This window comes from Paralichthys olivaceus, chromosome 20 (assembly GCF_024713975.1).
Source record: "Paralichthys olivaceus isolate ysfri-2021 chromosome 20, ASM2471397v2, whole genome shotgun sequence".
NCBI lineage: Eukaryota > Metazoa > Chordata > Actinopteri > Pleuronectiformes > Paralichthyidae > Paralichthys > Paralichthys olivaceus.
In genome coordinates this window covers 19,458,623-19,485,409 of record NC_091112.1, presented here as the reverse complement: position 1 = coordinate 19,485,409, position 26,787 = coordinate 19,458,623, and the positions used below count along the sequence as shown (strand labels likewise).

Sequence of the window (26,787 nt, the reverse complement as noted above, 5' to 3'; positions counted from 1 at the left end):
TGCCTGCATCCAACCAGAAGAAAGTGTCTCTGGTGCTGATATGGGGCAGCTTCAACGTTGTTAACATGCTTTATCAGACAGATGAAGAAGTTTAAAGGTACATTTTAGACAGCAAACACTGAGTGGAAGCAGCCAGGTACACAGGCAAGCTTTAAGCTGTGTGGCCTCATGCCACTCTGCTGAGTGTCTCAGGGAAAACATATCAAAATATAACACTGCAGGAGCAAAATGGGCACATTCTGTGGCTGACAGGGTTTTTATCATATTCAATAGAGTAAAATTGTAAATATCAAGCGGTGGCACAGAGTAACACTCAAAAACACTTGAAGACAGAAAGCTCCTTCGTCTTGTAAGTGTAACGTCTTGCTTTACATTGCCTATGTTAACACGTTACAGGGGCCACTACATACACTGATCTTGATCAAGTGGTTAGCTTCTCTGTAGATAGTAAATAACTTTGAATTATGTTTCAACTCAATTTCTCGATAATATTGTTTTATAATATGATAATAAGGATAAATAATCCAGTTTTTCTTTTTCTGATAATCATGTAACATTGAGCCATTTCTGAAACTTAATGAGTAGTGTTTGCTCAGCCTCCACCTTTGCCGGTGAAAAGGTTAACAGACACTGAAGCGAGCCTGTCTGAGTGTTGCTGTTTTGTTGTCACGTGCACGCCCGAAAAATGTTCTGGTTCCAATAAAAATCAGCTTCTTCTCTGCAACATATAAAAGAAACGGCTCAAAGGGCCTAGGTTCTCAACTAAATAATAATACAAAAACACTGATGTGTCAAATCATAGAAAAATAAATCTTATTTAGATCAACGATTAGTTTAAAGGTGCAGCAAGGAACATTTGCAAGCATAAAATGTTGTCATACTTGCAAAAACTGTCATTTTGATCAGACAGTAGTACATGAGGCAGGTAATAGAAAACATATATTGCTGATGCAGTTTGAATGAATCCCAACGCTTCTGTTTCTGAACCACCCGTCAGCACCAGGAGAAGTGCTTTTCCAACATCATGGCAATCACCAACAATCACCAACCACAAAAATATGCTTATTCCTACTTTGCCAACAACAATATACACAACAGACAACTCTAAGAGAAAACAGTTACAATAACATTTGCACTAGGTAGGGCGGCTTTCATGTGAGGTTGAAGTAAAACCATTACTGGTGGTGTTGTTGCATTTGCAAATTTGCAGAAAAGGTCTTGGCGAAATGCCCAGGCAGTCTCCAAGTTGTATTTTCTTTCCTCGGTTGCTGAGGTTACTACCCTGTGCATGAAATGCAAAGTTTGCCTGTTTTAATTGTGCAGTGAACATACTAATTGACACTTGAAGACGTGTGATGTTGGTGCAATAGGTATTACTGAGGTTAGTTTTAGCACATATACAGTACAGACACCCTAGATACCCTTGTAGGTCAACACTGGAGTAAATCCTGGCATTTTAGAAGACATCTCAGCCCATCCAGCCACACAAGCAAATCCCCTGCTTCCACCTCCATCAGTGATGGTCTTGGCTTCTTGTTCCCCCCTCAGTGAGTCCTGACTTGCATGGGATGATTAAACCCCTGCATATCTGCTCGAAAGTCTCATAAGCATTTTTTTTCTTCTATTGATCAATTGTGCATTGTAACACTTATGGCTGTTATATCCTACCCTATACTGTTTGAGCATCAAAGCGTTATACCCAGGTTGGTGGAAAATGAGGATGTGTGCATTTTGTTATTTTCTTTTTTTTTTTGTGAAGTTGCCATGAGTGCTAAACTTCTAGGAGCATAAGGAACAAAAAGACTGACTGTGTACTGGAAGAGGGATGAGAGTCCCAGTTGGGGACATCAATAATTTCTGCAAATGCACAGGCAGGATGACAAATAGAAGATGAAAATGTGGCAGATAGATGGCACAAAAGCAGGCCGTGCTGTGACTGATGTTGCTACTTAAACCATGCGTGTTCATAATTAGGTGATTTATGGTGGTCATTGCAGATTCACTGCCAGTCTCTCTCTCGTTCCTGTCCATTTTGCTGCCTCGCCATGATATTAACATCATCTGACCATTTATCTACGAGGCTCATACTCTCAACGATTATACTTTTAATGAGGCTTTTTAGGGATTTAGCTGCTAAACATAATATAATTTCCTTGCCCTATACAATACAGAAAAGATTCTGGCTCTGACATGATAACATTCTCATCATCTTTCGTTGTGCAGGAATGTGTTCAGCTTTGACCTTGTAAACTGTAGTTTTAAGGTTAGGCAATAATATATCATGAATATGGGTAACTCTCTGTTTTAATTGTCCAGAATATCTCATGGATTAAGCTCTGTTGTTTTATGAGTTGGTCATGGAGTTCAACTGAGCAAGACATCTGATCTTTGTTTTTATTGATCATGTTGCCATCATTCGCTACAAACATTGCATCAATAGCTACTTATCTTTTATTTTTAATTCTAGTTTATCCTTTACATGAATACAATTATAAGTACCGCTCAAAATGAGCATATCACCCATTGATAACAAGGAAGCCCTTAGCACTTCATCCTGTTTTATTTCTATTCTTAAGTCACATCTCTATAAAAACCTTTATTGTATTATCTTTATTATTATTATTTCTTTACTCTTGTTCGTGAATTTCATATTGTTTGTTGTAAAGCACTTTGTTACTTGTATTGACAAGTGCTATACGAATAAAGTCATTATAATTGTTCTTATGATCTTATCAATGAGAATTAGCCGGTTGCTTCCCAGGTAGTTCTCTCCCTTTAGAGCTGCTTGAACAGTTGGCAGAAATAAACTACAATAAATTCTAAGTCTATACACTTCAAAGCTGAGCAGCTCATCTTTCCCTCACCTCTCCCTGACACCCTGGTACCTGTCATACTGCCCTGCATGTTTAATGATCAATGCTGCTTATGACTGCAGTGAAAGAGCAGCTCTCTCCTTGTAGATCAGACAGGGAGCAGTCACATTAAACTCCACGAAAGAAAAATGAACTGTCCACTTACTCAAACAGCATATCCTCTGGGTAAAGCTCTCTACTAAACCTAAAAAAATAAGCTATTTTTACGAATGACCTTTGAATCCTTGCTAAATTAATACAACTAATGATATAAAATTAAAGGACTGGGTAATAATCAAAAAACTGGGAAAAACAATATAAAATAAAATGTATCAGAACCGTCGCCCTTCTGGTTAGAGGACAACCGCTCCAACCCCTGAGCCACAGCCGCAACATGTTTTTAGAGTTTAGAGTTAACTCTAATATGTCTTCAGTTGATTGTTGTACTATAATATTACATAATACATTCTGTAATTCCATTTTGTAAATTGCCAATGATTAACAATTAATAATTTGGAATAACTACAGATTGTTATTGTGGAAGTATAGACTGTTGATAAACACATAGCTCAATACACTGTAGGGATCAGCTTTGAAATTATATGCGAAATAAAAATATATTTTTTAAGTAAATACAAGTCCTTACATTGTCTTTGTGTGTAGATTCAAGTTTGAGTCTGTTATATCATCAAATAAAGAGATCTCAGTCTATTTCTGTAGTTCTCAGAGATTAAATAGCCTTTAAATCTTCGTGGCACATCTTGGTAATTGGTTGCCATAGGAACAAGAAGTGCACCTTCACAGTCAGGTGTGAGTTCATGGAAAATGACAGTTCAATGAGTTAGCGCAAAATAAAAAGATTTGTTATGAACACCGGGGGAGTCCTAACAGTTATCACACAAAAATGATTTGTAGGAGCTAAAAAAATATGTAAATATTACATCACAGGTACAGAAGAATGTTTAAATGGACTGAATGCAGACATCGGGAAGAATAACATCACAACAAAAACAGGAAACTGAAATAGATGAGAATGCAGCTGACTGATTGAAACTGAGAGTCACTTTGGATATGAGAAAAATCTGTGATCTTTGTGTCGAGGGTTTTTCAAAGACCTTTTAATTTGAGAATCAATTACATCTAAAACCTATGTCCCATACAACGGCTGTGGAGGAATATCAGGGTCCCAGCATTACTTATACTTCCTGATAACTAAAGATAAGGTGAAGTAGCCTAGTAGAGAATAACCCTTGAAGAGACAGAAGGTGTCCATGTATCCCAAATCCAAGCTATTCTGACCAGGGTGTTTAACAGTTATCAATTCCATGTTGGTTTTGTTTTTAGTCTTATTACAGTGTATGAATATCTGAAACATTTGAACACATTTAAGACTTTAAAGCTTTTAGACTTTCCAACACCCCCATCAAAACTCCATGTGTTACTTGCATTAAAATAACAATAAATGGGAGAGAACTTAATGCACAACTGCAGATAACTTCAGACCAGCCATGACTGCATGCACTTTAAAACCCATATTTGGTTGGTTTTTAAGTGTTTAATTAACATTACAATTATGGGCCAGGTCCTAGGAGATACTGTTGGCCATGTTGGTTGCTACTTGTAACCTGCAAAAAAGGAGATCTGCCAACAGTGTTGAAGACTGTTCTGTAAATGTTCACAACAATGAGTCTGTGACTGTTGAGCAGAGCGGTCGACATGGTAAGTGGAGAGGCAGAGACTGTGGCAGTACCTGACCCAGGATGTCCCCCAGCAGAGTCCACATGGCCTGGCCGTCACCCCGCAGCTCACCATTCACATTCAGCAGCTCCTCCAGAGACTCACATAGCTGCAGTGGGAGAGAGGAGACAACATGAGACAAGGACACTGATGTTTCAGCCCATTTCAGGGGCAAACACACACATCAGATATTGTAAAACCTACACATTATGTTCTGTTCCTACTCAAACCGATTTACACGGCAATAGACCCATCATAGTTAACCATCCAGGCAGAGGAGAAACATAAATATAAACCCGTCTGGATTTGTGTAAGATTAATAAAAATGCTGCCCCCCTGGCTTTGATTTAATTGGCTCACTGTCACAGGGGTACAACAGTAATGGGAAGGGTCACAGCTGGGTATAAACATAACTGACTATAAAACCTTATAAGTCTTATAAATGTTATACAGTTGAGCAGGAGAACCTTTGAACCAATGTTGCAGTCAGTCAACTGTTTAATGTCAACATTACATATGATGTGCAGGAGTTGGGCGTTGTGTCACGAGTAAACCTTGTACTGGGCTCCATGACTATATATCAGTTATAGCTAGACTTGTAATGAAATTCCATCACTGGCATTTTCTCCAAGGCCAAAGCCATGTAAAAGCAACTCAAGCAGTGCAATTAGCAACACATACTCCATTAATAACTCTTAACACGCACGGCAGAAGACTGAACGCAACATTAACTCTTGTGACTTTTACTCCGCCGTCGTATTCCCTTTCTCATGTTGACAGATGGAGCGGCAGCCTCTCCGCAGAGGTCATGTTTGAGGAGAGACGGGCCCAGGATTTACAAGAGTTTGATCATGTAGCTGAGTGGGGCCATAATAATATGGTGAAGCAGTTTTAAAAGCTGAGCACAACATTGTCCATTAAAATAACCTCACCAAATAACACATTGATTTAGTTTTGATTTTCCATAGCCTTAATCTTTCAAATGAACACTAATAGAGCACTACACGCTTCTGGAGGTTAGACACCCTCTCTATGTTTATGTGTAGGATTAAAATCCTCATTTTTGATACATCTTATAGTTAGAGCTGGTTCAGGTCTGTCTTGGACCTGCTCTTAGTTATGCTGCTATAGGCCTAAATTGTCAGGGGACATATGACACATGGAAATTCTCTTTCCTCCTCTTCCTCACATTAATGTCTCATCTATAATTGTTACTGACTTGACTTCTCCCCAGACTCGTCATGTTTTATTATCGCAGACTCAGGATCGTGGATAGAGATGGTGGTTTGTGGCAACTAGTGCTTAGATATACAATATACCTACTCACATATTTGACCATTAATGGCATTACTGCCATCACTACAATTGTCATTGCTGCTCCCTTAATTTCTCTCAGACCCTTACTTTAACATTAATACTTGTAATTGTATACTGTACATTAATACTCATGAATGTGTTCAGCTGTACGTGGCAGCTATTGCACTTCTCTGAGAGAGAGAGAGATCCCTCACTTGCGGCTCTCTCTGAGGATGTTTTTTCTCCTGTTTAAAGATTTTTTGGGGAATGTTTTCACTTACTGTTGTTGAGGGTTAAGAGCAGAGGATGTCACTCCTTGTTAAGATTTAGACTGAACCTCAGACAAAAGACACTAATCACTATGTAATCATCTGACTACCATATGAATTAGCGCGAAATTGGGTACAAACAGCTGTGTTTACCTCAAGCAAAACTCTTTTCTGACATTTTATCTCACACCATCATCAGGTCAAAATTTCCTGCACTTTGGTATACGATCCTAAATACCTCGTAAACTGATGGCATTTCCACACTTCAGCTGAACTTGTGTTTAGTCCTACTCAGCAAACATACGAATGCTGATATGCTAAACTAAGATGGCGAACATAGTAGACATTAAACCTGCTAGCCAACTGTATGTCAGCTTTGCCATTAAGTGCTCGTAGGCATAGTGACTTTTAGGTCTGATCACTCTTGAGCCTTAGGTTGTAGAGCTGCTGTCATAGACATAGTAATCTGAATTGTTTTTGTTTAATTACTTTGATTAGATTTTGAATAAATAATATCAAATTACCATTTTAAAGTAGTTACATGAAATGAATAAGCCACAATGAACCACAATTAATCAATATGTCACTTCATCTTTATTTTAATTATTGTATGACACTGGTGGCTGTAGCATAATGTAATAATGACTAATAATAATTAATAGTGACCCAGGTGTTGTCCTCTCAGGTGATAACTCTTGGTATATATATCTGTTTAATTATGAGTGTTTAAATTATTACACCTTAATTATCTACTGTAATAACAATATTTACACCAAATTCATTTCAAACAATGTCCATTAAAATTCTCAGTTAAGCAAGTTTTTTTTTGTTTTTTTGAAACATTTGAACAATGAACCAAGTGAGGGTGGATTCTGCTGCTCACCTTGTTGTACTCCACGTGCAGTTTTTCTTGCTCGCTCTCCAGCTTGTCTTTTAAATTCTTCTGTTCAGAGATGTTGTCCTGGATCTGGATCATTCGCATGTTCCGCTCTGAATATCAATGGGACAAAAATCAATAGCAAGATCGCAATCTATATCCGAGAAAAAGCACATGAGAGAGTGTACTGATGGCAGATAGGCGCTATGCTGCAGGCTAATAGAGTATGCTCTCAAGGTTACTGTCATGGCGTCTGTTTCACATTTGACAACATAATCACTTTTTGGGGGAGAAAATGTCTCAACACAGCATTCACAATAAACTGTTAACATTATAGAGTATGAGATAAATGTGTTTATCTTAAAATTTCAATCATGACACCAATCATTCTGCTCTTTGGATCTAAAAATCTGAAAGTTTAACTTCATGTTAAAAAAAGACTTAGGTATGGATGCTTTAGATGTATATCAGTAAAAAATAAGTGCATGGAGCATTAGACTAAAATAGTGACATAAGAATCATGTTTTAAGCTCAGTGCTCTTCCTAAAGCAGCTCTGAAAGATAACGAAGGGTGATGGAAAAGAGGAAAAAAACAATACATCAGATGAAATTATTTACTACGATGTCGGGAGATACGCTCTTTGTTTTGGGCATGGTGGGGTATATTCAATAATGCAGGAAACCTGGTAATGTGTTCTTCATTACCAGCAATACCCACCCAGAGCCTGAATTAACATCCAGTGTCAGAAAAGTGGAATATCCGTCCACTCAAAGAACAGGATGATCCTCAGTAATCAAAACTGTTGAAGATGTGTTTGGTTGTTAGTGGATTTTTATAGCTGTTTCCAGACATGAACTCCAGATAATGTCTGGATGATAGGGTCTGAACATTATAAGGACTATGCCTTTCACTTATGAAAAAGGCAGCAAGAGATTGTCTGGGTCCGATGTGTTCAATTTAAAAGGAAAATCTCTGGAACATTAAGGCAAGGGGAGGTACCTGGAGGGGGCAGGACATATTGTTTCAATTCTGCTTTGGGAATCCCATGTTTTTGTTTACAGCACATCAGTCTGCCAACCCGTTATTCATCGAGAGATATTTGTATTGTTTTTGTTTTGTTTTGTGTCAGTCCCATATTACTACCTCACGGTGAATTCTCTGGACAATATACTGCTGTGTTCTCACATTCTCCGAAGTTTTTACTCAGCGGCTGGTAGGAAAATCCCCAGAGAAAGTAAGAAGCAACAGAAGTGGACATTTGCATTCTCACATACAGCCCCTCCAGATAATTTCCGGACATTACCCAGAGCTGCTGTTCGAAACATGCCATGTAAAATATATGGCCGTCCAAAAATAAAGGAAAAAAACATATCTGGCCCCTGCATTACCCATAATGCAACCCGACTTGTGACAGTTAGGTCAGACATTCAGGTGTGTGTGTTTTATCGTGGTCACAGTTATGCTGTTTTTATTCATGTTCAGAGTTTAGTCTTCAGTCTTTAGACCAAACTGACACTGGCTCAAGAGACATGATTCTAAGAAATGTATCAGACTTCACAAAGTTGTGTAGGACTGGCTCAGGAGGGGGAGCGGGTCGTCCAGTAACCAGAAGGTCGCTGTTTCATCCCCCAGGAGCAAGATATTGAGCCCCAAATTGCCCCTGTGTGAATGGTGGTTAATAGAAAAAGTGTGGGTGGAAGGCCCTATATATAACTGACTTTTTACCATTAAGCTCTCTCTGGAGTCACAAAGGTAAATTGCAAAGTGAACATCAGCCAATCTCAATAGTGTAAAAATCTGCTGTGCAAGTGCAATAAAGTAGTCAATGGATAATTTACATAAAATTCCAAGTGAGGATCAAGTATGACTTTAAACTGCAAACAAAGTAGTATTATCTTGTCACTAATAATTAGTCAGTGTTTTTATTTCGCTGCTATGGCAATTAAATACTGTTTTACACTGAGTTAATACAGTTTAATCTTTAAAAAAGTTGTTCTGTGAAAACAATTATTTTGAAAGATAGCTCAATATTCAAAAAGGCTCAGTGTGTTCAGTTTGCCTTGATTAGTAATCCTTTTACCAATCCAAGTTAATCAATTTCCATGCCATGTTCTTTATGCACTCTTGTCTGGTTGTAGATATCTACAGCATCAATTATGATTTTAATTCACTGTAAACAAGAGTTTAAAAAGTGGACAGCGAGGTTTCTATTTAAATTTTTCACATAAGCCGTTTTCAGACATTACCTAAGGGTAAAATCTGAAGAATTGGCTACAGAGTTTATCCACAGTCTGCCTTTCACACATGCACAACACAGTGGGAGGTTCTCTGCACAGACACGTTCGCAATGGCAAAAAATCCTCCCCATTATTCAGACGAGAGGCGAAGCAGGTGGGTGCAGTAGACAGAAGCAGGAAGTGCCTTATTAACTCCGCTGCTGAGATCACGGGATTTTCACGCCAGTGTCAGCTCTTGTCACCACAAACTCTCTTGATGTCGGTGTCTTCTCCTGGATTTCTACAGATGTTATACTAGGCGGAGAAAGTCTGCAGAGACTGTGTCACTTGGACAAATGCCTTCACGCATACACCTCCTCCGGAGAAAATACGGAGGTACTGCTGAGTTCAGTGCATGTCTGAAAGCAGTGACATCTCGTTATGCAAGAATAACTGGCAAAAGAACACTGGCAAACAAATGAGTCCTTACCAAGGTAGTAATTGACAAAGTCTGCTGTGAGGGCAGGCTGCTTGTGTTTCCTGCGTCCGTCCATGCTGGCGCTGGTGTCAGACGTGTCCACTGGGAAGATGTCGGTGCTGATGCCCATCAGCTCTGCCTTCCTCATCAGCTTCCTGATGGCTGAGGCACTAGAAGTGAGAGGGCGTGGCAGCTTTTCCCGGGGTACCCACGCCTGAGGCCTAGTGTTCCTGGACAACTCTGCTTTTGCCCTGTACTGCTGCAGGCGGGTGGTGATTCGGGCCTGCAGGTGAGACACACAAGTACATAGGCTAAGGCACAATCCCATTTCACCCCTTCTCCCCCTTAGCCCTTTCACTCCGCTTTGCGTGTTCGCGTGTAGGGGTCGTGTGTCCCGATTCTTGTTGGGATGGAGGAGGAGGACCAGTGTTCTGGCTGTAGAACCCTCAAAAATCTATTTGCATTGTTGTCATATGATCTGTATTTCATAAACAATAACCAGGATAATTAAGACTTTCCATCAAATAAAAATCATACTAAGGATTAAAAACAATCATGATTTAAGTGGCCTCCCCTGTTTGTCCACCAATGACTATTCCCCTGTTATTATATTGATTGTGATGAAATAGTGAGTGACAATCATTATACCATTTGAGTGTCACAGTTTCTAACATGAAATAACAATTTTCCATAAATCTAACTTGGACTTATGATGAAACATAAATTGCAAACCCAAACCTGGGTCTAATCTCCACTCCTCCACTGAATGCTTACCCAGTAGCAAAATGGGCAAATGGCTTGAGGCACAAACGCATACGCACATTTGAAAACTTGTTGTGGGCTTTGGCTGTTGCAGCTGATATGAATGAATGAATGAACGTTACCTGAGCTTCAGGAGTAAGCTGTCTCTCTCTCTCCTGCAGAGAGACCTTACAGTAGGACTGCAAGGCCAGATAATTCTTCCTTTTCCACTTCCTGTCAAAGCGGTCTGCATGTTGTTTGCAGTACGCAAAAAATGGGTCTGCAATATCCTGAGGAAGCAGAGATTATACACTTGAATGTAATAAAACTGGCGAATGAATTAAGAAAACAGGACAGCTTTGATTACATTGGACTTTCACATCCAAGCTGCCTCCATTTCTCACTGTGTCACGAGAACAAATCATTTAAAGGTACAGTGTGTAGAATTTTGTGATATCAAGTGTTGAAATTGCATGTTGCAGCTGAACACCCCTCACCCTCCCCTTCCAAACATTACAGAGAACCTGTGGTAGCTTCAGTTGTCATAAAAACTCAGAGGTGTTTACAATTCATACAATTTAGATGAAATGAACTTGTTAAAACATCATGAGGATTATTCTACATTCAATTTCTGCCAACAGTTCCCTTTCACCTAAATCTTACACACTGGACCTTAAAGGCGTCAAGTTGCGGTGAATGGATTCAACAGTTTGACTTGTTGATAAACTGAACCTTTGTGTCCAGTAATCAAGAGTTCCAGCAAGCCAATGGCTATTCTGATTAAAGCAAAACAGCAACAAAAAAAAAGATAAACAACAGCCTATCGGCTAGGTGAGGTATCATAGTTGCTGACATGTTACTCTGAGGTTAGCTTGTTAGCAGTTAGTTAAAACTCAAACTTCTCACAGGTTTTGGAGGACTTAGTCAGCAGTGACCTGACAAAATGATCACATTATATTGTAAGTTTTTCAGAGCTGCTGGAACTTAAAACTGTTAGCTCTGACAAACAATGCCACAAATAATGAGTCACTCGTAATTGAGTCAGAATGTCCAAATTGTTTTTTTTTTTAGAGGTAGAGTCATTTTATTCAGGTAGGGATATATCTTGTGATTTTTCATCCTAGGTGTAAATCTAACAAGGAAGATGTTTGGGTAGGTGTGACAGAAGCTTTGCTAAAAAGCCTTACAACCAACTGAAACTCTTAAACACCTCAGGAAGTTAAGTGATATGCTATCATGTCTTGAATATCCAGCTCCACTTACCTCCTCTGCTGCAGCCTCAGACAGGAGCCCCTCCCTCTGTGCACAGGTCACATGGAAGTAGGACCGACACATTCCTGCATCACAGCTGATGCACACACCAGTCCTGGCAAAACGGGCATCTTCACAGAAACTACATTCCTACACACAACAGAGTACGACAGAGGAAGAGTTTAACATTTGTTTCCCATCGTCACACGGATGGATTTTTCATACAAATATATGCCATTGAGTTCATGCATCCTCCAAAACAATGCATTCTATATCAGCAGTCAAGACATTGTGAGTATTAAATCTGGGCGGATAATATTAAACATGTCTGTTCTACCTAGAAGCTACAATTCAAGTCTTTTTAATTGACATTCAAAATGTCCAAACACTTTCAGCACCATTGTCGTGTACAGCAGCAAAAAGAGTAGCATTTTAAGCATGCCACAATTCAAATATATAACTGTAAACTGCTGTTAATAATTTTACTTCAACTTCTGCTTTCCCACCATAACAGATTTCCTCCTCTAACATTACTCTGCTGCTACCTTGTGAAGGATGCTGCCCGCTCCTGATAATCTGTTTGTCTGTTCCCAGTCTATAAAGTTTAAGCTGCTGGTTCCAGGTTCTCTCTTGCTCTCCTCTTGCCTGTGAGTAGTTGCTTGGTTATGGTGCTTTAGTTATTTTTCAGTTCTTACTTTTACCACACACATTCCTCTCTGATGCATATGTTAAACTATTGATTCCACTGGATCCCTTGGCCAGGTTGGGTTCATTTTAGTTTTGGTAGATGCTTAGATGGGAGACACACCAGACTTGGCAGCTAAAGTATGTGGAAGCAATTGTGCTCTCCTTGGGAGGTTACATTTGTTGGGCACTGAAGAATAAGTGAATGTTGCCATCCCTGGACTAATTTGTGCAGTTGCTTGTTTGCATGTCGCCTTTTGTTTTCAGTGCCTAAAAATCTACTACAACGCTGAATTTTGTTCATTAGATTTGATTAGGCAGTTCATAGAAAACTCAGTGGGGTTTGTTTTGCCATGTGGGATGCTTAATAATGTACATTGTGTTAGATGTATAATGTTTGCCTCTTTTCACATGCACCTGTGATGTTCTTGCTGTACTCTCCTCAATTCCTTTGTTGTTGAGCAGCAAAATTAGTTGCTTTTTAGTGGCTCAGACAGGTAAGCACACTGCTTTGGAAAGGGTCAAGATGAGACAAGATATGAATTTGATTTCAACAGCTTTTTTGTAAGGGCTAGTTAGGGTGCCTTGATGCACATTCTAGGAAAAAGTGGTGGAGGGAGGCCCAAGAAATCAATGATCCTGTCGTCTGTGTTCAGTTTAGAAATGTACGAATCTCTTTGGATGCGTTAGTTGGGCATTTACCTACATCCATACATAGCGTATTGGTTGATCTGATTAAGAAATATCCCTCTTTGTTTGATTCACATCTCACACTCATCTATTGGGAATGTTATTGATATGGGGAACACTAAATCTGTTCTGCAGCCTCTTGGGGTCACTTTAATACCACTCGATAACGGTTTGAATGTCACAGTCTATCTGGGTTTTGTTTGTTTGCTGATCATGTTCATTCCTTCATGGCCACAGTTTACTATCTTCTAATGGCTATTTCCAGAAGCCTAATGTTCCATGTCACAAAGCAAAAGACTCAAACTGGTTTCATGAACACTTTAGGATGTGGTAGAACAGATGATTGGCAGTGTGAAGGGAGGCTCTGCCTAATATTAGAGTTGTGTTCCCACTAAATTGCTTGGTGAGTGCATTAGGATATAAAAGTCAGGATTAAGTAATCGAAAAGGACATCTGAAACTGGGTCCTGCAGCACGTTAAAGTTGTCGGTAAAACTTAACTAAAGCTATGCATCAATAAGCTACATCAGTATGTAAAAAGAGTACTTGCCTTGGCCCCGTATTTTGAATAATTCATTTCTGTGAGCGTCACTGGTCGTAGTTTATCAATGTCTCCAAATGCTACTCCGGGAACATAAAGTGCACAAACCACATGCACCCATCTGAAAACGAAGATAAAGAAAATCAAATTGACTGATAAACAGGTTTGGTCAAGAGTAACACTACAAAATACAGCATATCAGTAAAAAAATATCTATATCTATATATAAGTTGTTCTTGTATTGTACTTATATACTTCTTTTAATTGATTGTTTTCTTTTACTTTGCATCTATAATTATTTTGTATCTTGTAAGTCATTTTCTACTCAACAACACAGTAAATCAGGACCATTCCTCAATGCTATTGTAAGGATAAAGAAAGAAATAAAGACATAAAAGGTGTCATTTAAAATGAATCAAATTCTGCATGCTGAATTTCAAAGAATGTCATTTAAATTGATCAAAATCTATGACGATGGGTACTTTTGCATTGAATGTAGGGATTACTGCAAACAAAAGAAACTTAATATCATAAAATTGGCTGCAGTGACTTGCCCAGACACTTCAAAAAGAAATGGATTCATAGATTTATGTAGCCCCAGACTCTTGACTACAGTTTGCTGTGACACAATTTCAAATGCGGACTTTAGGGAAGAGAATCCGAAGTCCAATATAAAGATATCCATCTCTGGCAAGCAACCGCTTCACAGTTTAATTTGCTGTGTTTTTCATGCTCTAGTGAAGTAGTAAATTCGGGTGCAGCCTGGCTGAGGAGCACTATCAGCGATAACGTGGCTGAAGTCTCCACGCTTCACATAACACACTCTTTTCTCTCACTCCTTTTCTTCCTCTATCTCCTCTCTTCCCTCCATCCCCTTCTCTCATTCCTCTACCAGTTCTTTCTCTCTCTAACTTCCTTTTCTCCCATGCACTGAATATATATACAATTTAGATAGCCTTTAGCTGCTTGCAGTATTTTGACCAGTGAAGGTCATTAGGTGATATTTGTGTCTCTACGCGTTCCACTAGTTGGCCTCATAATTGGCAACTGACCACTGGGTCAGTGTGTTGCTGTATCCCACCTCCCAGCATCTGTTTCTTTGAAGATGCCATCCTGGTTGGGGCACAGCTCACAGCTCGGAGTCACTCCATTTTTACAGGCGTCACAGAACCAAGGCTCGGTTGAATTCTCAGAGGCTGAGCTCATGATTGAGTCACTTTCGCCATCGACACCATAACACCCTGGAAACACAGAAAGGGTTTGCCGGTATGGCAACGTCACTTACATTGTTCATTAAAGGCAACATCAGTCATCCTATTTTCCATTTGACTGCCTCTCATATAGAGCAGTAACGTGAACATCACAATCTGTCACTACCACTCAAGAAACATTTCAAAATGAAATACATTGCTCATACACATAACAAGAAATCATACATTTCTTAACCAACTGTAAAGGGACATGGTTAATGTTTAAAAAACTATAGGTTTCCTGTTTCCATTCTTAACAGTTGGTATGTGAGGAGCATCTTGCTTCAAACCCCTTAAATACAAGCACTGGTGAGTTATATACAGGTTATACTGAATAATTTGAATGATTTGAAAGCACAGAACCATGAAACTAATGTACAAAATATGGCGAAAACTCCAAACTTTTTTGTCTCTTTTCCAGCTCTTTTTCCAGCTAAGCTAATCATTTTGTATTTAAAATTAAAGTTAATTTTCATATAATTTGCAGGCCAGCCAAGCCATAGAGATAGACTGTGACACCTCAACATACTATATTTTTACATTTCTCAAAATAACATGAAACATCTGTAAGTCTGTGTTTTGCCCTAGCTGTGTGCAGCTCTCTTGCCTCCTCACTCTTTCTCTCGTCATACTCTTCCTTTGCCACAGGCATTAAGAAATAAAAAAATAAAATGAACCTCCGTGAGATAGTCTTTGATTTGTGGCCAACTGTACAAAAGGAATGACCAATCACTATAGTTAAATACTGTCATTGCTTTATAATGTGTATTCAACTGACACAAACCTGCACCCTTAAAAGCAGGGTTTATATTGTTTACTGTACTCCACACAGAACATACAACCAAAAGCTTAGCCATTCTTATTCTATGGGATGTATGTCTCTCTCTCAATTGTAAAAAGATCAAACAGCATTCTGGTCCAGAGCTGTCAATCTCCTGTGACACTGCAGCACCACAAAATGAACAGTTAATAAAAAAATGTAGCCTGAGAGAAGCAAGAAGCAGCAAAGTGAAAGCATTTCAATGTTGTCCTCTTAATTTTCTGAGGTTGCCTAAACAATTACGAGGCTGATGTGGTTTCTATGGCAGCTATTACACCAGACAAACGTGCTCTTCCCTACCAATGAGGGCAGCAATCTGTACTCTGCCTCCATAGGGGAGATAACATTCTAACTCCTAATTCAGTCATCCAGCCTTCAGGCTTTTTAAGAAATGGGAAAGACTCACAAATCAAAAGCTCAGTGTTGTGCATGCTCGTCACTATGTGCCACACTGGGGAGTTGGGAAGCCAATCGCAAGCAAACACTGGGGCAGAAGGATTTATTTATTTCAGTCTAACTTTGTTTGGGGGTGCATGTCCTTTTCTGATTGAGAGACCTCTTGCTGTGTGTCATGGTGAATCACTAATTCTGACCTCTTTGGCGCTGGGAGCATTTTCAGTTTTAACAGGTTTCTGGTCTGTTCTTTAAGGTCAACTCAAAGGGACAAACCAATCAAGCCACTGATTACTCCACAGGGCAAATTATGTCACAGCTGGATTCTGTCTTGACCTTCAAAATAGAAGACCTATTTAAAATCTAATTACCCAAGATGTGGGTGTAACTGCTGCCTGTGTGTAGCAAGAGCAGGGTGCTAAGTCAAACGTAGTAAACAGGTATGACTGGAATACCTTTGGCAACAGTTGGGTGCTTCATCTTCACTGATTGGACTTTAAACTGTGGAACTGGGGGTTATGAATGACCACCATACTGGCTTAACCGTCTTAGGGCTGAACCATGGCACAAATCTTCGATGTTCCTTTTGAACTGAGATACAAAGCTCAGACCGCTAAGCCACGGGTTGCTGGCTAATATGAGCTAAGCTGACAAAAAGTGATGACTACAGGATAGCTTTATAATCCCTCAAGGAAAGATTATCCTTGTCAGAAATGACGAGCTTGGCAGAAAAAAAGAAGGGGTAAGGTACAGTCGACTAAAACCAGGAGAAGTACTTTTAACTGCATTGAGATTTAATACAAGAAAATTCTTGCTTGCCTTCAACAAAGCAGGTGTGGATGCATTCAGAAGTAGAAATATAAAAGCATGTGTGCTTAAAGACATTAAATAAAGGTATTGGAGGGGGGTGTTTGTCCATGTGATGAGCAAGAGAGAAACAGTTGTCTGTTATTGTGACAGCAGAGTGATGACAGTTTCATATTAATTATCTATCTATGGTTTTTCACACACCCACAATTTGGGTGACATACAAATACAAATATTGTATGAATAAATGAGTAAAAAGTCAAAAATAAAGGCAGATGCTACTACAGACACAAGAGTTGTTAATAGTTTGGTGAGAATGAAAATGAAATCATCGTGCTAAGGCTTTCAGTTATCAGAAATCCACCCAATTGATTAACTATGTTGGAAGACAAACTCTTCCACATGAAAATGCCACACAAAATGAGGGAATATCAAACTTGGGAGAATCTATGACAAGGAGAACTCAAGTTGTTCTGGAGGATTGTGGGAAAATAACACCTTGACAAGCCTCTTTATGTGTCGTATAAATATGTCCATGTGTATACTCCAACAGTGGAGGAGAAGTGGTTACCTGAGGTTCTGGACTGTTTGTTGGACAAAATCCAAAATTTAATAGTCGGGTCTACGAAAAAATAAATTTACCAAACAAGAGTGATAATAATTGTACTAGAAACCCATATTTTTGCACCTATACAATATCATATATTTCTCTGTAAATATGAACTTATATATAATGACAATATAAGCGAGCTTGATTTACAGTCTACTTTAATATTGAGCAAAAAGAGCCTTCTTTGGCATTTAGAGTCAAAGACAAATTAAAGGAAAATGAGAACTTGTGCACTAGTAATGTCGTCTGTACTGGCAAGCATTTGATAAATGTTAGGAAGGCCAGTAAGAACAGGACTTTTCCATGTGCTTCATGTAGATGCATGCTTTGTGGACACCTGCTCACCCCATCTTTTGATCTCTCACCCAGGTCCTGAGTGCCTACCTTTCATGTCAGCCTCTCTTCTCTTCTGAGAAGGAGTGATGTGTAAGGAAACTGGTGTGAACACAGGAACAAAGTGAAGCAGTGAAGTCGAGGGTTAAGACTGACTTCATATACCGACAACCCATCCCTCATCCCTACCTCAAAGTCCTTCTTCTTTTGACCTCATCTTAATCCTAAACAAGGAACTCTCTCTGATAGACCTATTTAACGTGTTAATTACACCTTTTTAGCAGAGGTGCATGTCTGCCTATCTTTGTTGCTCTTCACACAAACAAAACAATCATATTTATTTCGTTATTAATCGACGGTGTCGGATCATGAATCTGGATCGTTCCACTCAATTAAACCCTGATGTCCTGGCTGTGCGCATCACGTCTCGTCTCGTGACACAAAGTAAAATTCAATTCTGGTCAGATCCTAATAAATTCTGATTAGTGATGGTGTTTATTGTTAACAGGTAAAGTGAGCACAGGTCAGTGAGGTGAGGAGGGAGGACATGGCAAGGTAATACTAGATGGTACAAGGATACCAGATTCATAATGTGCATCTGCCCTGATCCTGAAGCAGCGGATGCTAAATGAAAGAAGAAGAAATCCTGATTTATTCACTCTATATTCATTGAGTGCGATAAACGGGTGACTTCCAGGCATTATTAAAAAAAACAGTTTTCTGGTTCTTTCGCTGATGCTAAAATGCTAACCAGGCAACTCCCAAGCTTACTGTTATTTGCTAGCTGTTATGACACTAACTCAGTGTAAATAGTAACATAGATACTGATTATAGAATCAGCACGGCGAATTTAAAACCATCAGAAAAAAAATTGCAATACTTTGTTAACTCAAGTACGCCAAATGTCAGCAGACACACTTTTTACTCTGTTTACCCAAGCATTTTTTATTCAGTTCATGGGGTAAGGGTGCCTGCACCAGAAATTCTAAACTAATATAAATTTCTTATAAAACATGGCCACATCAACAATTGCTGTTACTGGAGAAAAGAACACACATCCACTGCCAAGGTGAAACGACCCTGCCTCAGCAGCAGTTCTTCATAATCAAATAGCTCGATCTCAGGGTGGCAAAATTCCAGCTCAGCTCTCCTCAAAATAAATGCAAGGAATGGCCTGAATTCATTACTGCTAGCAACACCTTAGATCACAGTGCAATACTTAAAACTACAAAATTCCAGAAGTGAGAAGAATACATGTATGCGTCAGCAGCCAAGTATGCAATAATACAAGTTAGTTTCTACAGTCAGGAACATTTTTTATCTGAGAACCTCGGATCTGCTTACACAGCTGCTGAATGACATGTAACTGAGAATCTAGAAGGCAGCTGGATGTGACTGCAGGTTTTTCACTCTGCCATCGGGACTTAAGTCTCAAAACCTGAATATACTGAATCATAACCATCTACATGTATGCAACTACAAGTGTGGTAAGAACATAGTTTTCTCCTTTTTTTGTCTGATTCCCTTTAATGGACACAGAGATGTTTTGGAGGAAATAAGGGTTGGGTTGTGAAAAAGTGAGTTTTCATGTTGGCCTGGGAATGAATGATCTGCAAGACGGAGTGGAGATGGACATAGCTTTGGTGGATTGAAAATATAATGAAGGTCGAGCTGAACTGAGCAAATCATTCAACAACAACTTTTGGGTAACTATGACAGAGTTCACAACCTCCTCTAGAGTAATTTGCCCTCTGAACATTCAAAACCTTGGTCAGTAAATGGCAATCAGTCTACCATTCCATCACTCATAACATATGTCTGTCATATTGGTTTTCCTATCAAATTGGTTTTCCTTGTTATAGACACAATGCACAAAAATAAATATTTGAATAGTTTAAAGCTATATGTTTTTGACCAATTTTGCATACAGAGCCTACAGGAACCCTTACAATACTGTGGCACCATTCATTTTCAAAATTTACATTTTGCTATTGTGTGTGTGTGTGTGTGTGTGTGAGATTTAAATAATCAATGAAGTTAAAAAAAACAGAATTCAGCTCCAAGCTTCCTTGCCCTGGAAAAATCATTCATGTCCTCAGAGAGAAAGATAAGAACTGGCCGCAAGTGCTGCCATTGCCTCCTCAAGCCTCCACTGCAAACCACTTAGTCTGCCTTCTGTGTCTTTTCAGGGAGATTAAACATGTCTCAGAGGAAGAAAATATCAACCAACCAAGTGAATAAGATAAATTAAAGACCTGCCCCTAATACCTTCTGTCTGCCAATGGAGAATATGTTATTAAGACTATTCCCCCCTTTCACTTCTGGCTGTGTGGGCGTTGTCATGAACACACTGCACACTGCTTGACGTTTAAACTCTCACTCTTGGTTGTACGAACAATAATTAATGTAAGTGGTTGGGATAAATCATAAAAAGTAATATGTTGAGAGAGGGGGCGACTTCTAGTAAATAGTGTATGACTGTCTGTTTGTATGAATTGGAAACGTACAAAATCTGAAGTATGCATGTTCCTGCGTTCCAGTATTGGACAGTGGTGTGACAGAAGGCAGCAAAGCAAGGCCTTTATGTGAAGACACATGTAGATGCAATACAGTCACAGTAAAGAAAGTCTATGAAGATATAAATTACATTTATCTGGTCATTTCATAGTGCATTGAACTAACACTGTAGCTTACCTTCGTGCACGGTGACGCCACAGTTGTCACACTGAATGATCTCGTCTGCATCCTCACTGTTGTCCCCCAAACAGACACAACAGATTAGGATGTGCTGAGTGCTCCAGGTCTGGGACCGGTCCAGCAAGGCATCCTGGGGAATCCAAAAAGAAAGACACATGTAATAAAATCTCACTGATCTGACCACAGATCCAATAAATAACAATCAAATTGTGTTCAAAGACATATTTGATTTTGTTAACAGAATTTACAAACACATATTCTGCTCATTTGTCTAAAGAAGAATAGAATAAAAGGTGTAGTTACCTGATATAATTATTAATTTTAAAGGGTCACTTATAATTTTCAGGTAAATAGTCTCTGCAATGGGAACAAGCAAACAAGACCAGGAATCTCACCATGGTTTCAATGTTTAGCTCTTTGTATTTATGATTCAGAAGTGATTTGGTGACACTGCTGCAGTTCCATGTCTTCTGTTAAAATGACAGTTTCTACGTAAATCTTTCGAAGATACTTTTAACTTCTCAAAGCCACAGTTCGCACATGTCTGACGAGTGTTTAGTTTGCTGCTCTTGTATTGTGGCAGGAAACAATTTCCCAGCCTGTGAACATCTTTTTTTTAGAACAATAACCATTTTTTATTAAGAATCTCATATGACCAGAGTTGCTTTTAACTTCATCGATGAACAATGAACAAACATGCACAAACACGTCCACGAGGACTGCTGCACAAGCCCACAAATTTACTCTGAGCCCTCGAACAACAGCTGTGGATGTTGAGGGAGAAAAAGCCCTCTACCAAATGGTTGTAAAAAAGTGAGGCCTTCCTCTGCTGCCATTATCCTAAAAAAATATATATATTGCTAATTGTGTCTGCTCTCTGCTGCTCGGAAGGTAGAGGAGAGTTTGTTTATGAAAGCAGCTTTATAATCCTGCTGGCAACAAGGCTGATGAGATGGAGCTTGCAGCCTATGAAAATCAAAAGGATGAGATAAAAGGTGTGTTTCTCTGTGTTTGTCTCCACAAGTGTCACCTGCCATATTACACAGTCAATTTGACCCAGTGTTAGTGTGAAAACAGTGAACAGTGAAATTCTCTCTCCGCTCAACAAAACATCTATCATTCCATGACTGTGCCCTTGTGGGACTGGAGTTTTACCTCGTTGCCCTTTCCCTGGGACATGCTGTCATTTGTAAGCTCTTCATCAAAAGTGCTGCTGTTCTTCGCCTTCTTCATGGTCTTCTTCACTTCTTTGTCAGTATCACTGCTACTGTTGTTGTTGTCATCCCCATCTTCCTTGTCGTCGTCGTCATCGTCGTCGTCGTCGTCATCATCATTATCATCGTCGTCATCGTCGTCGTCGTCGTCATCGTCGTCACTTGCGCTGCCACCTCCCTCTTCATCAGTGGCCCCTTTCTGGGTGGCTGCTTTGCCTTTTTTCTTCCCTGCTGTGGGTCTCCAGTCATTATCGTCCTCACTGTCATAGTCGTCCATTTCGTTTAGCTCTTCCATTGTGGTGAAGTCCAGCAAGGGGCGGTTCCTGCGGAAATTCCATTTCTTGGGCTCTGCCTGACTCTCATCAGTGTTCACACTGCCAGAGCCAGAAGTGGAAGCGGTGTCAGCAGCTGGAGCGGGCTCAGGCTCGGGCTCAGGATCAGGCTCTGATGTTTTCCTGCTCTTGCGTCGGCCTTTAAGCGGGGTAACAGTAGGGATGTCTTTGGTTGGGCTGTCTGAGGAAGGCTGCTGTTTGGTCTTCTCTTCATCTTCTGTTAAGTTGTCATCTGCAGCCAGGTCTTTGGCCTCCTCCTCATCTATACCATCGTCTGCAGAGGCAGCATTGTCTGAGTCACTTTCCGTACCAGCAGCACTCGCTTTAGACCCTTCTTCATCACTGCCATTGCCTGTGCCGTCTGATCCTGTCAGAACACAAAGCAACAACAAATTAATCAAAACAGATTAGAAGAGTAGGAATAGTGTCATTTTCAAAGGCTTAATTGGTGCTCCAGAATCTGTAAGGAATTGTGTAGGCAGGTTAGGGGTGTGCGATATTTATCGTCTACGATAATATCTTCATTGTTGTTTTAACAATGTGCGAGCTCACGTTATCAAGTACAAGTACAAAAATCGTCAGCCTCGCAACCTACGTCGTCAGATTTAATTGCGAGTGTATTGTTTATAATTGAATGCTTGAGTTTGAAGTAAATAAATAAGACCTGCTTTCCTTTAACAAGTTGTTTTCACTACTTTAATTAGTAAGCAACAGTTAACATCCTAACTCAAAGATCCAGTGTGTAGGATTTAGGTGAAAGGGAAATTTCATGTAGAATCATTTTCATGATGTTTTCTCTAGTTTGTTTCATCTAAATTGTATGAATTGTAGTTTTCTTTACTTCAGAAAAGGCCCTTTATATTTAAATACTTCAGTGTGTTTAGTGTCAGTAATTAAATGTACAGTTACAATTGTTGTTGTCAGCTTAAGCACATTGTATTTGTCAATAGTTGCAGCATAGATGCAGACCAGAGCACATTTTATCAGCAATTAATGCAGAAAACCAGATTCACTGACATTTTCTTGCCACTGTAAGTAGAAAGAGGTGATGGAGAAGGAAGGCAGCATGACCCTGGACACCGACGGGCAGGGCGGTTTGTGTCTATTGGCCTCTCTAACCCTCTCTACTCTGGTGCTGACTTTCAATGAAGTCAGCAAAACAACTTCTGCACCAGATGCGGGTACAACCTCCCCTACTGCCATCCAGTATGACTGAGCATTGGAACGACAGCGTGGTCTGCAGCCAGGCAGGAGGAATGCTGCATGACGCACTGGGATTTTATGATTGAGCTAAGAACAGCACTCACACTGCTCCTTTCTCTGACTGAGCTGTTTTCACATAACAGATGATGCACAAATGCAATAAAACAACAATAAAATGTAGGCTGATATAAGAATTTAGTGAAAGGCGGCTGCTGTGAAGGTGAACTGAACTGACACAGCCTGGACAGGGCAGTAAATAACACATTTCTTATATTTGTAGACATTATGTGTTGAAGACATCGGTGATAAAGCAGAGCGTTTAAAAAAATTAAAAAATATGACCAATAAACCACAAGCACATTACAAATTGATATAAAGAAGATAATCCAGTCCGATACATTGGTTTCAGATGCTGACTCGGAACATATTTATATTATATAAATGGGATTTATTGTTTTGTTTATGTTTTTGCCATGGTATCAAATTGGGTATTGTGAATTGTGGAAATTTCATGGTAGCTGTATCAACTACAAAATTTTGGGTATCATGTCATCTTTTTGGTATCGTGACATACCTAATGTGTATATATGTATATATATATATATATATATATATATATATATATATATATATATATATATAAATACTGTCTCCACAAACAGGCCAGAAATGGTTTTATCCTCCTTTGAAAAATGGAACAATAAGATTAGTAGCTGTAATATAATTACAGTTTATCTTTTTGATTATAAAATGAGGGTAACTCTTCCATAAATCAACTTTAATCCAAACACCTAAAAAACAGAAACATAATGTACAGAAAAACTGCCACATTACCATTTCCCATTAATCAGGTAACTAGTGATGAGTCTGCATTGTGCAGGGTACGCAGTTTTCCAGATCGCTACTCACTTAGCCTCTGTGCCAATGCTGGTGTGAACCCACAACTCACGACTAGAAGTTTAAGCTGGCCCTGATTAAACGTGGTGTAATGGACAAGATGTGTGCAGCTTGTGAGACAACCACATTAGACAAAGATCAGTAAATAAATCACTGGCAAACATGTGGGAAATGTGGTCTTCATTAAAAGTAGTGCCACTAAGATGATGTTGCAAATACTATGCATACAACTAATGTCACACCTAGGTCATCACTTGCAACATGAGGTCGCAGGATGCTGACTCTTGTCGCAAGCAAAATGTTTGGAAACCACTTTTTTTTCAAACCTATAAGAATTGTACACAATAGCAATACATTGCAGGGTTTTCATAAGCATATGAGATTACATACTGTAAAACTTAAAAGGAGGCTGGATGTTTCATAGTCCATGCTTACCTGAGGCATCTCCCACTTCAAAGTCGCTGTCATCTGAGCTGTCATAATCCAAGGCATCTAAAAGGGAGGCAGCGAGTGGCTTCACCTGTCGGCGCTTCAAACTGCGATCCACTAACAGAAGAGAATTGCAGAAAACAAGGTCTGAGTAAACTGAAGTCCAAGCAGCAAGACAACTACTGCTGTTCATACTGACTAGTATGGCCTCCTGTTAAACGTGTGCCTCAGCTAACAGATACCATTTTCCATCTGGATATGCATCATAAGTTTATTCTTAGTGTAGATTCAATCCTCCCTGCACTCTTGCTTGTCATACAGGGAAAATATGTGGTACAGCTAGCCCCACTAGATTAGCAACCACAAAAATAGTGCATTCCCCACATAAATAACAGCTAAAACTCTGCAAATAACACCCATCCTCCAGTGTTATATTATGGCATTAGATACCAGTTTTAAACAATATTTGTTGGTTAGGTAAAGACTGTCATTGAAAGACAACTTGCACCCTCGTTATAAGTAGGTGAACATGTCAAATTGGCAAACTATGATCATATGACATTAAAACAAGAATGACATACCATCAGTATATGATAGTGGAGGGCAGTATCTGCCGTGATGATAATAATGATAAACCAAGTGGCCCACAGCAATGGCAAACCATACAAAGTAAACATGCAAGTCAGTGGGAAGTAATATGTGCCAGTGAACATGAGCAGGATATTAGTATTGTTAGCATGTGCCAGCAGATTCATATTGGCTTAAGCTACAGCAGATATAACATGTTGAGAGCATCAGCCACGTTGATGTCCATGCATCTCTCAAAATGAGGTCAATCTGCAGCCTGAACCTCACTGCAACTCCTGTAGCCTGAATGGTACATGCTACATCTTGAGCAGCACTAACCCTCTCGTGTCAGATTGTCCTTCTAAACCATATTTAAAGTTGTTCTGTCTGTTCTTAATTCCATTATCGAGCATCGATCTACTGAGTGAGACCCTGGCCAGCTCATTCTCCATCAGTGCTCGTTGTGAGTGCTGGGTGGTGATCGCTCTCCTTCCTGTACAAAAAGCCCCGCGACAGATGTTTGTTTGCATGCAAACGTCACGCCCGGACCACTCTGGTCCAGTTAATAAAAACACGAAAGCAAAGTTTGATCGGATTTCAGCCTGATGACATTCACGAACGCTGCTCACGTGAACACTGCATTTAGCGTTAGCAAACAGAGCACACCACTGTGCCTCCCTCCTCAGCTTTCAAAACTGCACACTAATAAACCATGCACTGCTGTTAGCAAAGTCCCGTTCCTCCAAACATAAGTTCATCACAGAGACTATGTCCCCCCCCCAAAAGCTACAGCGTACATATTGTTTCTGTCTCCTCCAAACAGCGTTGTTAGCTCACCTCGTCTACCAAGCAAGCTAGCTACTTGAAGCTAGCATTAGCTGTAACAGTAGCATTGCAATTACAGCGTTATGTAAACCATTGACACACTCTTGCGTATTTATGACTGTTACCATAGCAATAAAGCGTAGGATTTACATACTACATGTATAACACATCAGTGTTTTTTTTTAGCTTTTATAGCAACACCACTTGCTCGCCACAAAGCATAGCTGGTCTAGCTTAGCCGGTTAGCTGCTACTTAGCAGCAGTTCGAGGCAAGGAAAAGGTATTGTTCGGGCACACGACAAATCTAAAACCCGCAGAATCGCACAGAGTCTAAGAGGAAAACCGCAGCGTGGAAAGCAGCACTCACTTTGTGGTTCGTTTTGACTACAAGGAACGAGGCAGGTCTCCTGTTAGCAGCATGTTATGTGGACAATGGGAAAACACGGCAGTGACGTAATCACGACTGGATGTTGTTGCCATGGGGACAGTAAAGGATGAGGCTACAGGATGGTCACAGAAAAAAACAGACAAGCAACACAGGCCTGGAAATATTTTTTAAAAACATATATGTATTTTAGTTTTGAGAATTTAGACATGTAAGACTGCATTTACACATGTTATTGCAACCACACAAAATCAGTATAATCAATGAAAAGGAAAAAATAGCTTTTCAATATGTGTATTTAAAAACAGATAATATATGAATTATGAGCATAAACTATAATTTACAAACATATATTATATATGTAAGCTTAACACTGAGCAGTGTCACCAGCTG

General features: G+C 39.6%; 1 protein-coding gene across 4 annotated transcripts in view; it reads right to left on the bottom strand.

Moving 5' to 3' along the window:
• Positions 1 to 26,493, bottom strand: part of phf14 (PHD finger protein 14) — a 78,348-nt gene extending 51,855 nt beyond the window's left edge. For all 4 annotated transcript variants that reach the window (XM_020090768.2, XM_069516252.1, XM_020090769.2 and 1 more), the window contains exons 1-11: positions 26,377 to 26,493; positions 24,624 to 24,734; positions 21,698 to 22,455; positions 20,540 to 20,672; positions 14,714 to 14,873; positions 13,642 to 13,753; positions 11,731 to 11,868; positions 10,611 to 10,757; positions 9,739 to 10,009; positions 7,038 to 7,144; positions 4,603 to 4,698 (exon numbers count right to left, since the gene is read on the bottom strand). In XM_020090768.2, the coding sequence (XP_019946327.2) occupies positions 4,603 to 4,698; positions 7,038 to 7,144; positions 9,739 to 10,009; positions 10,611 to 10,757; positions 11,731 to 11,868; positions 13,642 to 13,753; positions 14,714 to 14,873; positions 20,540 to 20,672; positions 21,698 to 22,455; positions 24,624 to 24,734; position 26,377 (2,034 nt within the window). In that variant the 5' untranslated portion in view covers positions 26,378 to 26,493. The remainder of the gene's footprint in view (positions 1 to 4,602; positions 4,699 to 7,037; positions 7,145 to 9,738; positions 10,010 to 10,610; positions 10,758 to 11,730; positions 11,869 to 13,641; positions 13,754 to 14,713; positions 14,874 to 20,539; positions 20,673 to 21,697; positions 22,456 to 24,623; positions 24,735 to 26,376) is intronic.
• Between the last annotated feature and the right edge of the window lie 294 nt (positions 26,494 to 26,787).